Source organism: Rosa rugosa, chromosome 3, assembly GCF_958449725.1.
Source record: "Rosa rugosa chromosome 3, drRosRugo1.1, whole genome shotgun sequence".
Lineage (NCBI taxonomy): Eukaryota > Viridiplantae > Streptophyta > Magnoliopsida > Rosales > Rosaceae > Rosa > Rosa rugosa.
This window is the reverse complement of record NC_084822.1, coordinates 45,097,453-45,113,632: the sequence shown is the minus strand read 5'-3', so window position 1 is coordinate 45,113,632 and position 16,180 is coordinate 45,097,453. Positions and strand designations below refer to the sequence as shown.

At 37.0% G+C, this 16,180-nt stretch overlaps 1 protein-coding gene, 1 long non-coding RNA gene and 1 pseudogene across 3 annotated transcripts; all 3 read left to right on the top strand.

Annotated features, from left to right (window-relative positions):
• Positions 1-4,743: 4,743 nt before the first annotated feature.
• On the top strand, positions 4,744-6,290 carry LOC133738945 (probable aspartic proteinase GIP2). Its single transcript, XM_062166635.1, has one exon. The coding sequence runs from the start codon at positions 4,746-4,748 to the stop codon at positions 6,063-6,065; it is 1,320 nt and encodes a 439-aa protein (XP_062022619.1). The 5' UTR covers positions 4,744-4,745; the 3' UTR covers positions 6,066-6,290.
• Positions 6,291-9,461: 3,171 nt separating this feature from the next.
• Positions 9,462-13,532, top strand: LOC133735302 (uncharacterized). Of its 2 annotated transcripts, none has more exons than XR_009858908.1 (5): positions 9,462-9,590; positions 11,362-11,929; positions 12,242-12,393; positions 12,486-12,559; positions 13,366-13,532. It is a non-coding gene; the product is annotated as an uncharacterized LOC133735302 (long non-coding RNA). The 2 variants fall into 2 exon arrangements; XR_009858907.1 differs by having other exon boundaries at positions 12,242-12,397.
• A 1-nt stretch (position 13,533) lies between these two features.
• On the top strand, positions 13,534-14,593 carry LOC133737797 (probable galacturonosyltransferase 4; annotated as a pseudogene).
• Positions 14,594-16,180: the final 1,587 nt, after the last annotated feature.

The following is a 16,180-nucleotide window of genomic DNA, read 5'->3' as shown; positions in this document are numbered from 1 at the left end:
CTGTGGGTGGCGCGTGGTGGCGCGTAGGGCTGACATTTAATTCCAATTTTTAACCCATTAAATCCTATAATTTGAGTAGAGCTTGTTTATGAAGTTTGGTAATTTTTGGAGGAGTTTGGAATTGTTTGTGAATTTTGAAAGTGTGGAGTTTCGGTTATTGATTTGTGGGAATCCGGCCTTCGGATTTCCCTTATTCCGTCATGGAATACCTTAATCGATGGATTGATATAAATGGTGAAGTTTGGCTTGAAGTCGAAAGGAGTTGGAGTTGCTAGTTTACGTGGGGTTTTCGGGATTCATTATAGAATCGTATTGTTTTATCGAATTGTTGTTTACGGAATACAATTGTGTACAGGACGAGATACTGACTCATCGCTCGACGAGGATCCTTACGCTTGGATACCACGCTAGCCATATACTGTGAGTGGACGTTTGTTTTTGAATATTGATGCATGCATTTATTTTTCGAATTAATGTTTTATTAATTATCATATTATTTTAGTTTCGGATATGATTTCGGTTTTGGAATATTGCTTGGATTTTCCATCATGATTTTTGGAACGTGAGTTTTATTCACTCGGATTTGAACTTGTGATTTAAGTGATTTTCGACGAATTATTTTTCCGAGGTGATTCCGAAATTTATTAATATATTTTATTCGTCGATATTGAGATTTTTGGAATATTTTTTTCGAAATGGGATTTCGATGGAATTATATTTCTTGTTATTTGTTGACTTTCGATTTTGGCATTGGGAATGCCTTATTGTTAATCTAGTTATTCTTTTAGCGTGTGGGACACGCTGTTGCTTTATACGACTTTTACGAGAATTTCCGGGTACGGTTGGGAATCGTACCCGTGTTTTCTTTATTCGTGGGACATGGGGAAGCCTTATAGATTTACTGGATTTTAATGGTTTTTACCCGCCATACCTGGGTCGTCATATTTATTGCTAGCTAGCCTATTAGTACTCCTCCCTGCTTACTATGTGTTTGTGGGTGAGTAAGAGCAGAGCATGGGATGCTCCAGAGTGTGGGACACTCCGACCCGAGCCTGGGAGGCTCCCTTCTCGTATGGTGATAACTTCTTCCCCATACTTTTTCGTGACTTGACTAGCGGGGCTAGTCCATTATTTTCGTAACCAGCGGGGCTGGTGTGTTTTTACGAGAATCTTGGATTTGTCGATAAATGTGTTTTTCTTAAAAGTTGCATGCATCGGGTTTTTAAAAGGGATAAATGTGGAAAAGCACAAAACCCACTTTTCTTTACAATTATTTATTTATTTATTTTGTCCACTCACGCTAACGTTTTATGTGCTTTTCCCCTGGGCCCTTCGGTTTCAAATGCCCAGTTTGCAGAGTAGCTGGTTCGGCATAGTAGGATTCGGGGCATAGCATCTGCTGCTGTTGTTTTCATATTGTAGGTTAATCGTTGAACCTACTTGTATTACGAATTCTTAATCTTCTTTAGATTGCTCTGATAACCTGTGGGACAATTGTTGTAAAGTTTGGGTGTTGCCCCTGTGTATGTTGAAATGTTCGGTTTTTAGTTGTAAATTGTGGAGTTGTTGGATTTTGGGGAGCAGGGTGGCTCCAGGAGATTATGGTTGATTTGTTAGAAGTGTGATTGTAATTCTACAGGTTTTGGGTAGTCCATTTTAGGGGTGACTCTGCCAAATTTTTGGTAGAGTTATTCCTAAGGTGGGCCCTACAGGGCCACCTCGGATTTCAGGGTGAAATTCGGGGCAGGTCCTGTCAACTAGTGTACTACACTACATATACAAGGTAAGTAGTTACAACAATATATTCCCTTATAGTTTATTCCTAATAGAGAACTATGACTCACGCTAACATATGCTCTAATTGATTAGATTAAGAAATACAGTTATTCATTACCAGCAATATATTCGTTATTTGCTCCATGCTTTTCTTTTCTCATCACACAGAAGACGTAACAGAAATCCCTCTTGAGGATGGAAGCGCATCTGTCTAGACAAACGTCTAGATATTGCCTACCTTGCCGACCAAAAGTAGCCTCAGCCTCACGAATCTGCACTGCTGCCACAACGAACACATAGATCAGAAACACCGCAACAAGCTTCTTTGCCATATCGATATTGGTCGTCTTCAGATAATCTCTCGAGTTATCTTCGATCGATCACAGGCAATAGTAATTTATAGGGAACTTAACAACTTATTTCAAAAGTATACACCTATAAATGGCAACTATTTTGATTGCTTTTCTGGAATGAACGGTATTTGGAACTGTCACAGTTTCCTCAGTTTTACCATGTGCGGTTAGAAGATGCATGCATGCATGTAGTGGTTAGAGACTTCGAGAACTTAATTAATTGGTCATTTGACGGTATAACTAATATCAAATTTTGTGGACATGAAATTTGTCCCATTTGGTGTTTAATGTAACTTTATTTGATAATTTATATGTTAAATTAATGTCGTAGAAGCTCATTCGTCTAATTTTTTTTCTTCTATTTTTATCGCAAAGAATGCATCGATATCGGGACAAATTGTTCTCCCACCGAGAACCCCAACAGAGCTAGAAGACTGCATAGCATCAATTAAATCATGGAGCCGAGGAGGCCCTACATCTTTGCAAAACATAGCTTGCACCAATGACAAAACGTACATATCTTGCCAATTTGTGAGCCACCAAGTTAGAGCGTTTCTTCACATGCTTCCAAGAGACCATATCAAACTCTTATCCAAAAGTTTAATTTGTTCAGCTCATTCGTCTAATTTGTTATTTTCTGTTCTTATCCAAAAGAAAAAAAGAAAAAAAAAAAGGGCCTCAGATTAAGCGTTAAACAGTAGCTTGCAATGTTGGTTTTGATCATCTCGTTCTTCAATTAAACTTTGCTAAGCTCACAAATAGATGGAAATCTTCCAGAAGGTTACATATCTTCTTTGACTTTCAATCAATCACTTTTACCCCCATCGATCATTATCTTTACGTACAGTACGTTTTCAACAATCAGCACGTACAAAGATATACATAACTTGACCTTAATCTCTCGTACTTTTTCTTTTTCTAGAAAGTAAACAGTTTGCGATATGATTATTCTCCATTTTATGTAGTTAGAAATAAAAGAAAACATTACTGTGAAGCTGTGCATACCGTAACAAACGACAAATACATCATGTCATCGCCTATCATGCATCTACATTCCTTTATATATTTCGAATCACAGTCAAGTTTGACCATGAGATTGGATTCATAATTACAATATTAAGTTGAATTTTGAATAACTTTTTTTTCGGCAATGCCAGCAGCAGCCATCGATCTCTGATAACTTGATAATGTATGATATATTCAGGATAAATTTATTCATCTAACTTAAGTATCTACATACTTGTGGCCGGTAGCAAATCAGTGAAAGAGGAAAAGGAACTAGCAATATATATTTCTTTTAATATATAAATGATCTGGTCATGCAAGCACACTCTTTGAACATATATATAATTTCCTTAAAGATAAAACTATTAACTTTCATTTTCAATTTTTAAATCTTGTAAATTTCAGTCAAAATAAAGCATATATCATGCATCTAAAATGAGATTTTATATGATATATATAACATATGTTAAATTTACACTCGATCTAAAATTTAAAACAGAAATAAACTCTAATCTAAATTTTAATTGATTCGGAATTATAGATCAACAACGTTACATCTTGTAATCATGCAGATCAAGTTGTTCTACGATTTTACATGTTCGAGTCAAACAACAAATTGAACCGTAATTAAAGTGCGGCTTTTTTTTTTTCGATACAGTTTCTTCTTTTTCGTTTTTGTGTATGTACGTGTATGTGAAAAAAATGAAACCAAACTACTTGAATTAATTGGTTTTGCATTTTTTCTTCTCACCCCTAGTTGTTTTAGTTTTCACCAAGTATCTTGTCTGCAGCAACGTGTCTAATCTATTATTGTTTGATTTGGATACAAAACTTAGCTAGCTTATAATCTTGTATACGAAACTTAGCTAGCATGATCCGACTGATACTTGTTTTTACGTTAGTAATTTTAGCTTTGGAAGTTTGGTGCAGACCTAAACTTAATTTCACGCTGTTTTTCTATAATAAGAGAGTGAAGATCATATATAAGACTTCACTATGATCATGTTCATTCGTAAGCTATTGGCTTTTGCTTCCTCGATCAATTAAATGCATTATAACTCGACTTCTATCTATATATAGCAACCTCATATGCGTAGATTTTACATAGAGAAAGCTTCAATATGAAAGTGAGTTGTATAAGCAAAACTCTATCAAGTATCGATATGTTATCCCAGAAAGACGGCATTAATTATTAGGTCGAGGAATTAGGTGATTGATCTAAAAATTTTAATTGATTTCTTAATTTGAGATGATGGATCTATATTTAAGTAAAATAATACACATACCGACATACCGTGAAGTAACGATTTGGAGAAAAATTAATCGAGGTTCCATCTAATTAAATGGCTAAGCTCTTCAATGAATTATAACATGTTCCAGATAGATCGAATTAATTGAATCACGATGATGCAAGAAAGATGGTGATGTGTTCAAAGTCAATGTCGACGCAAGGGCGCCTAGCTAGCTAAATTGCCACCTTGAATACAGTACCAGCAGCATCCTTTGACTATTGACATTAGCCTTTACGGTGCCCTATAGTCGCATCTACACGTTTAACTAACTATAAATAGACATGACCTCCACACCCATTTCTCACAACTCAGATCAAACATGGCTTCCTCTGTTCAATTTTGTGCCCTCTTCTCAACCCTACTCTTAATCTTCACATCTGCCACCTTTGCTCAACAATCCTTCAGACCCAAAGCCCTCGTCGTTCCGGTCACAAAAGACGCTTCTACCCTCCAATACACCACTCGTATTGCTCAACGAACCCCTCTCGTCCCCATCAGCCTTGTCCTCGACCTCGGCGGCCAGTTCCTCTGGGTAGACTGCGAGCAAAACTACGTGTCCTCCACGTACCGCCCGGCACGTTGCCGCTCCGCCCAATGCTCACTCGCAGGAGCCAGCGGCTGTGGCGACTGTTTCTCATCCCCCAAACCTGGCTGCAACAACAACACATGCGGCGTCACACCTGACAACACCGTCACACGCACCGCCACCGGCGGTGAACTCGCCCAAGACGTGGTTTCTGTCCAGTCAACGACCGGGTCAAACCCCGGCCAAAACGTTACCGTTTCAAACTTCCTCTTCGCTTGTGCACCGACGTCGCTTTTAAGCGGCCTCGCTGCCGGAGTTTCCGGCATGGCCGGTCTAGGAAGGACTAAAATAGCCCTCTCTTCGCAATTTGCTTCGGCTTTCAGCTTCAAAAGAAAGTTCGCCGTCTGCTTATCCTCCTCCACCTCCGCAAATGGAGTCGCTTTCTTCGGTGACGGGCCGTACTCTCTCCTCCCAGGAATCGACGTTTCCCAGTCCCTCACATACAGCCCTCTCTTCATCAACCCCGTTAGCACCGCCTCGGCTTTCTCCCAGGGCGACGCCTCCTCGGAATACTTCATCGGCGTGAATTCAATCAAAGTCAACGACAAAGCCCTCGATATTAACACCACCTTGCTCTCCATCAACAACTCCTCCGGCGTGGGCGGGACCAAGATCAGCACCGTGAATCCCTACACTGTTCTAGAAGCTTCCATTTTCAAAGCCGTAACTGAAGCATTCGTAACCGAGTCCGCGGCTAGGAATATCTCTAGAGTAGCTGCTGTGGCTCCCTTCGAGGTGTGTTTCAGCACGGAGAACGTGTTGAGCACGCGCCTGGGGCCGTCGGTACCAGAGATCGACCTGGTGCTGCAGAATGAGAGCACGTACTGGAGAATGTTCGGGGCCAACTCAATGGTGTACGTAAGCGACGACGTTTTGTGCCTAGGGTTTGTGAACGGCGGAGAGAATGCGATGACTTCGATTGTGATCGGCGGGCACCAGTTGGAGGACAATCTTGTGCAGTTTGATTTGGCAGCTTCGAGGGTTGGGTTCAGCTCGACTTTGTTGGGGAGGCAAACTACTTGTTCCAACTTCAACTTCACCTCCGTTGCCTAGATAATGTTTTACTGATCTCTATACATATATACATGCATGTTGAATAAGTATACACTATATGTGTATAGTGTTAATAATTGGCCAATAGTGATTGACAAATAGTTGGCCCCTATACATTTCTTTTTTTTTTGAAACGACCCCTATACATTTCTTTTGTTTGTATTGATCTTGTATCATATACATTTATAGGTAAAGAAAACTGTTACTTTCTCTATAGAGAATTAATCCTTTTTCTAGTTATGAAACTATTTGGAGTTGAGAGATTGCAAGGTGAGTGGATTTCTGGCCTTTTATAGCTGGCGACTTTAAATGTTGGTGTTAGCCATCCCCGGTGATCAATGTTGATCGAGGCCGAGGGTTTGGTTTGGAGACCATCTCCACTTTAATTGCCTATTGCTTTTTTGAGCAATGAAAAATGAAAAATTGACGGTCAATAATTTTGAGTTTTTCTATTGGAACCTCTAAATTTACTCACTTGACCTCTATGCTTTTTACACCTCTGATTAAATTTTCAAATACTAAATTTACTCACTAAACTTCCTCAAATAACCTCGCTTATATAATTTGCAAACAAATTATTATCTTTAAAATAAAAAATTTAGTCATTTCAATGATTTAATCACTCTATAAATCTTAACTAAATATACATTTCTTAATCAAACTTGAGTTTCAAAAATTAATGTCTAATCAATAAGAAAATGCCATGAACTATTATGTTTTTTTTTTTTTTCTATTTTAGCTGTGCAAAAAAAAAAAAAATCATTTGTTTTTATTCTCAAAAAAAAAAATTCATTCGTTTTTTAATGTTTATTTTTTTTCTGTATTTTTTGTACCACATGATTAATTATTTAAATATTTTTAGTTTTTAGTTTTTTTTTTTTTTTTTTTTTTGCAAATATAATGTATTGACTTAGATTTAGGTCATAAATCATAAGAGGATTTATTTATTTTTCCCTCACCAATATGCGTTCAACATATATATTATACATTTTTATGTCACATGATCTTAATCATATTTTTAATTCTTATTAAATATATATGAATGCTTGAATGAGTATGTAGTGAAATTGGAAAATGAAAATAAATAAGGAAAATAATAAGGAATACAATCTAATATTATTGAATTGAAAATTCTACATAAAATAAATATAATATTTTTTTGGTATAATTATTGTCCTTAATAGTCATTTTATAGTAGGTTATATATGTCATTTAATAATTCATAATAGAGTGAGGTCAAGTGAGCAGATTTGGAGGTCCCAATAGAAACTCTCATAATTTTTATGGTGTTTAGGGACAAGAGAAATTGAGAGAATACTTGAATATTTTCATTGAAAATAGAGGTCTCTTTATATAGAATTTTACATGTACAATATCTTGGAGTACAAGAAATGATCTAGAATATTCTACTCTATTACAACTAGAGAACTTTTTACAGTTTCATAAATTCTCCAGTGTTACAAATACACAATTTTCTTGCCAGCAGCCTCGTATGTCAATCTCTCCATTATTTAATTGTCTGATTATGTCAACCCCTTCAGACCAAAAACAAAAAATATTCAACCCTTTCTCCTTCTCCTTTAAATAGAGGTCTCTTTTGATTAATAGGCTTTTTTACCCTGTGAATTTTATTTGGATAATCAAAAAACATCTAAGATACCATCATTGAGCGTCAATTGCATAAGCAATACTTTGATTTACTCTTCAAATTATGAAATGTTTGCCACACACATTTCTTTTCATTAGATAAAGCGATATTATACGTACTTGCACTTGACATGAATGAGCAGCTGTAGTTCTTCAAAACCCTATAAGGTATAACCAACCTTTACCAGGCCGGTCAAGAATGATATCATACAAGACACACAACTACAAACCTTTTGATGCCTGGAACCTAGCTCAAGGCATTCTAAGTATAATTTTTGTTTTTGTTTTTCATTGCACTTATTTATATGTTGTCTAATAAAATTATATTAAAATAAGCATGCACATGGCTACGCCTAAACTCCCAGGCTCAAGCCCCTTTGGCCCTTTCCATCGCCTGCCTACCGCCAATTTTAGAACATTGAATGTACGAAGATCGAAGATGGATAAAATATAAAATACAATCAACCAAATTAAATTACTATCATTACAATTACAATAAGGATCAGAAACTTAGTTTGAAAACTAATGCCTCGTCAGATAAAAGAAATTCTTCGCACTTGCTTCTCCTCAGTCCAATTGCTATAAGTAGCTGGTTCTTCTGCTTCGACCAAATTTGCATAACTTTTTAGGGAAATCAAGCTCCCATTAAGACTCATTATTCGCCTTCACTCCAAATCACACCCCTTAATTGGACATTTGAAAAGATTATCTTCCTAACAACAGGTGGTCTTAGATCCAAAAACAATGTTAATGTGGCTGGTTGATCTATGAAAAGTATGCCATGCTCCCACTCACAACAAACAGCTCGGAAAAACTCAAATTGAGGATCTAATTCAAGCATGTGGATATTGATGGAATAATCGAGCATCCAGTGTTTTTTATTGTAATCTTTCATCACCCATATCTCAATATTCGTACATATGGGTTCTACCTTGAACTCCTTCGCTAGTATAACCATTAAACAACCAATGCATATATATCTCCATATGCACATGTGTACTCTTTGAGCATTTTAAACCACAAACAGGTGGAACTGAGGGTACCTGTCGCCGTACACTTGTGCCGAGTACAAGCACTTGGGATACACGACAGTTCGCCGCTGAAGGACATTTTGGAATGAGAATTTCTGTAACACGAAGAATCTTGTAGGTGTTGGTTATACTATCATATCCCATACAAACTCCACTGTGGAATATGGACCATAAACTTGCTGGGCAATGCTGTGACTGGGGGGGGGGAGCCTCAGAACTTCTCCCGGAAGAGGATTGATCAAGAAGCTGAGTGCATGATCGCATCGATTTTTGATGCAAAACAAGTTCCAAAAAAACAAAATATAGACTGTAATGGGCGGGATTGGATGACTGCAAAATGTCTCTGACAATAAGTTGAGCACCTTGGGCATTGGCATGGTCCTCGTAATGCAGTGAATGCAATTAAGGTCGTTATTCGGTTATGAGTAGTTAAACAATTTGATCGAAGATAGCGCAGGATAAGTTGAGTGGGAGCAGGTGGTACATGAGAGTCTGAAGCAAGTAGAAAACGCGTGTGCAGCGTCACAAAAGAGGGGGAATCGACAAGGTCTTAGAGACACATCGGATGCAACACACTGACTTTGCAGGCACTTTCTTCAGGATGTCAACCAGGATTTCCATGGGTAGGTTGATCAAATTCAACTTCTTGCTGTTGTTGATGTTGAGGTTGTAGGGCCTCATTTTCCAAATGGTTGTTGCGCTGGGCTGGGATTGGCGCCGTTGGATATAGGCTATATAGTTTTCGCATCCTATCAGCACTTGATCGCCCAGTGCTGCTTCTTGTTGTCGGCCTCGTCTCTGCTCTGTGCTGGTTGGCATGAGAGCTCACTCATCCTAACCATGTCAGGTAAACTGATCAAGCTTGATTCGTTAATGGATCTCCCTTTCACCCATTTTAAGCAATCTTCTGCTTCTTTATTAAATTGACTTGCAAGTTTGGGAAAGGCCAAAATCGACTATCGTTCCATATTGAAAAGGCCACATTCTCTGTCAAATATCAGTAATGAAGTTCCCTATGCATTGTTGCCTATAGACTGATAGGTTCCTGAATCTTTGTGAATGTGAATGATTTTCTACTTGAATCTATCGTCTCTGTAACCGCTCTCCTGCTTATATTACTCTGAGAATGTTTAAAGAAATATATAATTAATGATTTAAAAGTTTTGTTCAGACTACTAGATTTGTGCGGTAATAGATTTAGTCCAATCGATTCACCCTACCAATTGTGAATAATCAAGTTTCCTTTTCCAATTTGATATGCATTCTTGTGTATAAACTGATATGACCAAGTTGTAAAATAATGAATCTTTTGTCAATGTGAATGATTTGGTGCTTCAGTCAGTGGTCTTTGTAATGAGCTACTTCTGACCATTGACATACTCTTATTTCTAAAACAAAGGCAGCTAGCACAAATAGCTTTTTTTATTCCTGAATAGCTAGCTCTAGCTTCCATGATTTTGGTCTTTCACTTTTTCTCTGTTAAACAAGGCAACATGAAATATAGAATTAGATGAACCACCTTCTTGGATGTAACAAAATAAAGAAGAAAAAAGCTGGAATCTCTTGATTTGTATTGTGACATGGAATCTTTGTACAATGTAGATAGATTGAAAACCAGAACTTTTACTTGTATGATGATGATCTCAAGCTTGACAGTCAATTATTGAGCTTCAAATTGACTGGATAACTGCACACATTACCAAGTTTCCCAGCTTATATGTATCTGTCTATTTAGGAATGCAATCATTATAGCTTTGTGCAAGATCCTTTAAGCTTTAAACATTCAGTACAGAATGAAATAGAATTTGGATCTGTTCCTGTTTTATGGTTTTTTTTTTTCATTTTCTGGACATGTGTACTGTTCTTTGTTTGCTGATTATAGAAAAGAGTACTGTATGTGGGGTTAAGCACCTATCTGGGTTTTTGATTAGTACTTCGGCTCTAGAGGAACTTCCTGACCTGGACACCCTTTGTTCTTATAATTACTATGCCTGTAATTGGGTCTTCCTCTTTGTATTTGAAATAAGTAACTTATATCTTTGCTTTCAGGCACCGTTGACTGTGATGAACAAAGGAAGTCTTTGTTTGGGAATTTATAAGCACATTACTGATACAAGTCAGAGGCAATTATGATCAGCTTTAGTTACTAACTTTGTTTACCCTACCAAGTCTAGGATAAATTATGTTTCTAACAATAGTCTCTTTATTGAGCAATTAACAACCTCTACATCACATTGATTGACAACTTCCAAATTGCAAAGTATTGGTTGTGTCAGCTATGAAACCACATTCCTTTGCTTCAGCAATTCTGTTAGTTCCAGACTTATGGTCACTAAGTGATTGGATGAACTGTTGCTATTTTAGGTCGAACAAAATGTAGAATATTTTTAGAAACAAAAGAATCTGCTAAGTAAAATGGTTTTCACATTTCAACAGACTTAGTTTTGCAAAATTTCTTGTCTTCCTTTCTCCTTATTGTTTTGAATTCTGTTTGTATATTTTGCTTTGCTCAGATGTTGTTGGACTTTTATCTCTTCATTGATTACTGTTGTGGTCAGTGTTTATTTTATTTATCTGTCTTTAGGCATTGAAAATCTGATCTGTTGTTTTCTGTGTAGTTGGTGCTTGGAGGTTGCATATATTCAAGAAGTTGGGAAGGCCAGGTTTTTGGATACTCTTAGAGGCAGAGGTTTGGACTGGAATCAAAGAGACGGCTTGGTTTTGAATTTCTTTCACCTTTGGTGTCAGTCTGTTTTATTGAATTGGAATTCGATATAGTGATACAAACCTGGGGGACAATTCTGATTGGTCAATATTTTGTGATTTCTTTTTTACTTTTTCTTGGATTAGCCAATTTACCATGAAAAAAACGGGGTAAAGTAACTTTTTGTTGATTGTTTTCAAAATGTAAGTTTTCTTCTGCATGTAAAAGAAGTTTACCAAACTGGCCTGCCCGGACCCCAAACAATTCGTTGTACGCAAGCTCTCTCATTTCATTTTCCAATTCAATTTTTTTTGTTAATTTTATTATTTGGTTTTGGTGTTAAGGATGAAGCCCTTGGGGAGTAGGGAAGCTGAGGCACAAGAGGCTTGCCAATTTGATTAGATATTGCTGCGACGGTGACGAGAGGCTGCTGGTGGCCGAGTACATACCCAAGGATACCCTTGCTAAATATCTCTTCCACTGTATGTTTTCTCTTTATTTATTTATTCGTAGTATTATGTTGTATAACCTGGCTTCTATCCTTCAATGACTTTGTTACACAATTTTGCTTCAATCATGATGATAGATTCAGTTTCTCATGTTGGAGAAGGACCTATTTGAGTTGCATTGCATTGGAGCAAGTTAATAGAATTCAGAACTGAGCTATAAGGCCTTTTTTGTTGTGTTGTTTGGGTTTAGGTGGTGAAACATGACTTGATTGTCAGATAATTTCAGCCAAGTAAATTGAAAGTTTGTTTTACCGTATTTTGTTTTAATTTTCAATTGTGGTTCAGGAAGCAGGTGAAGGTTTGAAAGGGCCCAGGAAAGTTTTATGAAGATAAGGATGTAGTTTCTGGGGTTAGTTACAGTTTCTGTGAGAATCAAGATGATAAGGAATCTGGAAATGTGGGAGACACTACTGATATAGTGGAAAGAACTGAAAATGGTTGGTGTGTATTGACAGGACTTTGGGTTGTGTTTCTTTGATTGCTGCTTTCTCTCATTATTTATTGTGGGTCTGCTTCCTTCAAGTTTCAGGAACCAAATATGAGAGCAAAGAAGGAGATATAGAATTTCAGCAGAGATAAATATCATCTGCTTCTGGTGAAAAGGTACCGATTCTATATCTATCATATGTTCACCAGGTTTAAAAACAAAAATGCATTCTTTTTGACAATCCAGTAGGAATCTTGGTTGAGTGGAAAAAAATGAAAAGGAACAGAAATGAAGTTTCGCGTTATAAATGAAAATAGATTACACTGAAATAACTAGTTTAGTATGGAAGTTCATGCTTTATGAATTTTTGATTGAGTGCAAGTTATTACCTGTCAGTTCATAAGGATTCAACCCTATAGGTTATGCATCTCATAGTAGAATATATTTTACCAATATATGCTTTTTGTGTCTTTCACTCTACCGATAGAACTAACTTTATGCATGACAGTGTAGAAGTATTATATTATTACCATTATATGCTTTATGTGATTCAGTTATGCATATACCATCACTTTCTGTTAGCTGAGGTCACCACATATCATGAGGACTCTTTTTTATCAATCTGATGTCTGTTCTTAGATTGGGTATTCATATGGTTATCATTGGGTTTTTGCTGAGTAGGTAAAAATGATATTCTTCCATTCGGAAAAGGCTTTTGTTCAGCATTTAAGGTACTAAGTCCATAATTTTGTTGGTATATAAGTTTAGGAGCATCTGAAGATTTTTTTTTTTTTTTCTGTATAAATGGGTGAATTGTGAACGTATTATAAAGGATCATGATTTAGCATGGTGACTGCAAGATTTGGCGGTCAGTCGGTCACACAATTTTTTCTGAACATAATAGCATGTTTTATCTTCTATAGTAATTTTTATGGTTTTGGTACGGGGGCAACTTAACCAAGCATTGATCCAACATGAACAGAATGTAGTGTCTCAGTCAAGGAAAGTAATAGATCAGAGAATAAAAGAGATCGAAGATGTAGTAAAATCAAAATATCCTGTTCAGAAGTGAATTCAAATATCCGGAGAGTGACAGACAAGATAAATCAGATGAAAGATTAGATGATTAGAGCTAAAGCATACATGACTTTTGCAGTTTGCACCACCTAACTCACAGTGGGTGAAGGAGTTGAAACTGCGAACTAAAGAGGTGGACATGTGGTCGGTGGAACTCACAAGGATTCTGATTTATCTTGGAGGTAAAATGATTTGTACTTTTGTTTTCATCTTGCATTACTTGCTGTCAAACACATTAAACATGCCACTATCAATTCCCCAGACTTTGAAAAAGAAGAATGCAATTAGTTATGTGAGTGAACATATAGGTTGTGAAAAACCATTTCTCATTTAGTCCCCCAAAAAACAAGGTTACTGTAAAGTGTAAACGGATCTGTTTTTGGTTTAAATCTCCAAACTTGATGATTTTTCAGTGCTTTGCAGAAAATGAGAAACATGGAGGCCTCACTATCCAAAGCAGCCGTGCTTTCCCAGACTGCTCTGCTATGGCCACAAAACTACATTCTATGACCACAGTGCTGAAGAGCAAGTTGCGTTGCAGAAGAAGCAAGTCACATTTCTTTATCACCTTGCTGGAAGTACTAACCCAAAGGTCTTCATTGTCTTTCTTTGCAGCTGACTGCAGAGTACTTTGCCCTCGAGTCCAAGGAAAGGCAATTTCCTAACCGACACGGCGACACAAGTTGCATGATACACAGCTCTATCATTGTGCTGTCTTCTCCGACAATGTTCTGGCATGTGCAGTGGTTGTGAACTCCACTGTTTCCACTGCCATGGTATTCTCAACCAGCATTTCCAATAATATGTTTTAACTATTTTGTTTAATTCCCAATCATCCCATTATTTTTTCCTTTAGCTAAAATCAATACCTAAAAGCATGATTCTGTCAAGCTTAAGCCAAAATCATCCCAATTGATCCCATCTCCAAATGTTTGCCATATTCTTTGCACACTCAATCCTAAGTAGTAGCATGAAAGCTTGATGACTTTCTTAATTCTGGCATAATGATGTGCAGGAGCCAGAGAAAATTGTTTTCCATGTGGTGACTGATTCACCCAATTTTAGCATTGTCTATCCTCCTGGAAAAAGCCACCATCCAAGTTTAGAGCATAGAGAGTTTTGTGACAAGCTAGAGAGCTAAAGCAGGAACTTCCATACTAACCTGTTATCCAAGTTTAGCATGATTGATATTATACATTTAACTTGTGACAAAATAGTTTACCAAATTATTACACTGTTGATTTTGGACTTCCAACTACGGCTAAGAAATCTGTCGTGCTCAATGTGATGATAGTTATGAGCGAACTGATAGGAAAGAACAAAATTTTGAGTTTGTGAACACCTTGGAGATTAGAGCTTTGTTGATTTTATTTTCATTGATAATACTCACTTTTTTGTATTGGTTCAGAACTGTCCACTTAAACAAATTAAACTCTTAGATTCCTTAAATTCCATGTAGTATGGTGCTATGTTATGATGAGATGGGAAATAAGAAAGATGTTAGAGATGGAAGATATCAATTTTGTCAATTAATAAAGCACTTTCCTCTTTGGTTCAATGTTTGCAAATCCAATTGAAACTGTGACAATCACAATCACAGTGAAACTTTCATTTATAAGCAGATAAGAAACTGAAAACTACGGTTCTAATCATCTCGTTTGCTTCAGACCATACATAAAAAAATCATCTTGTTTGTTACCTTACGCCCTGCGGAGACTAACAAGATACATAGAATCACAACTAGTATGCTACTTTTGCATCTTCTGTTAGCTTATGAAGACCATATGTATGAGTTGGTTTTACCGCACCACCAATACTATAATGCCATGCAGTTCTTTTGCTTTATTGCGAGTCATGGGACGCACCATTTTGTTCAGTGCAGGGTAAACGCTCTTCTGTGCATATTTGTTTTCACCCACAAGACTCCAGATCTTCATCGTCTTTGAACTTGGTGAGATATACACTCATCTTCAGGGTGTTTGGATCCCTATCTCCCACCCAAAATGGCGGTGATTGCATAACCAGCAACCCTCTGATCTTTTACCCGGTGTAATTTATAAAGCATTGCATACTCTCAATTTTTCAGTCATTTCTCTATTTCTATCAGTTAACTAGTAAAATTTAACTTTACAAGTTATTTTCAGCAGAAGGAGGTCAGCCATTTAACTTTACTAGTTAACTTTACTTCCGTCGGGAAAACAAAAAATTTAACTTTTCTTCCAAAGATGATTTTGTGCAATTATGTGCATCCATAGTAAACTGTAAACATGAGAAAATGAGCTAAACTGCTACATAATAAACTCTTGTGCAATCAAACGAAGTTTTAAACTCCAAGCTATACACATCAAAGCAATTTGCATCAAAGCAAACCTCAGGCTACTAATAGAAAAGAAACAGGGGTTTTTTCCTATTGAGTATTCAGAATTTCAATATTCTCGTCACTGCAAACTCAACAAAAGACTATTCCAGTGCAGTAAAGCAGAGTAAGGATGACTGTTCCACATATCACACCAGAAACAAAAATCAATCACCGAATTGCATATTGGCAAAGTAAGGATGACTGAGGGCCTCCTGTGCAGTAATTCGATTCTCTGGAACCCACTCTAGCATTCTCTGCATTTTATAATGAAGATTAAAAAGTTAGTTTCCTTTTTCATTTTGGAGGAAGGGAGGGGGCAGGGGGTTGAAGGATCAGAAATGAATCGGAGACAACTGGAGTG

What these genes read in the sequence shown, in the direction of transcription:
- LOC133738945 (XM_062166635.1), top strand. Translation starts at nt 4,746, where the DNA reads ATGGCTTCCTCTGTTCAATTTTGTGCCCTCTTCTCAACCCTACTCTTA.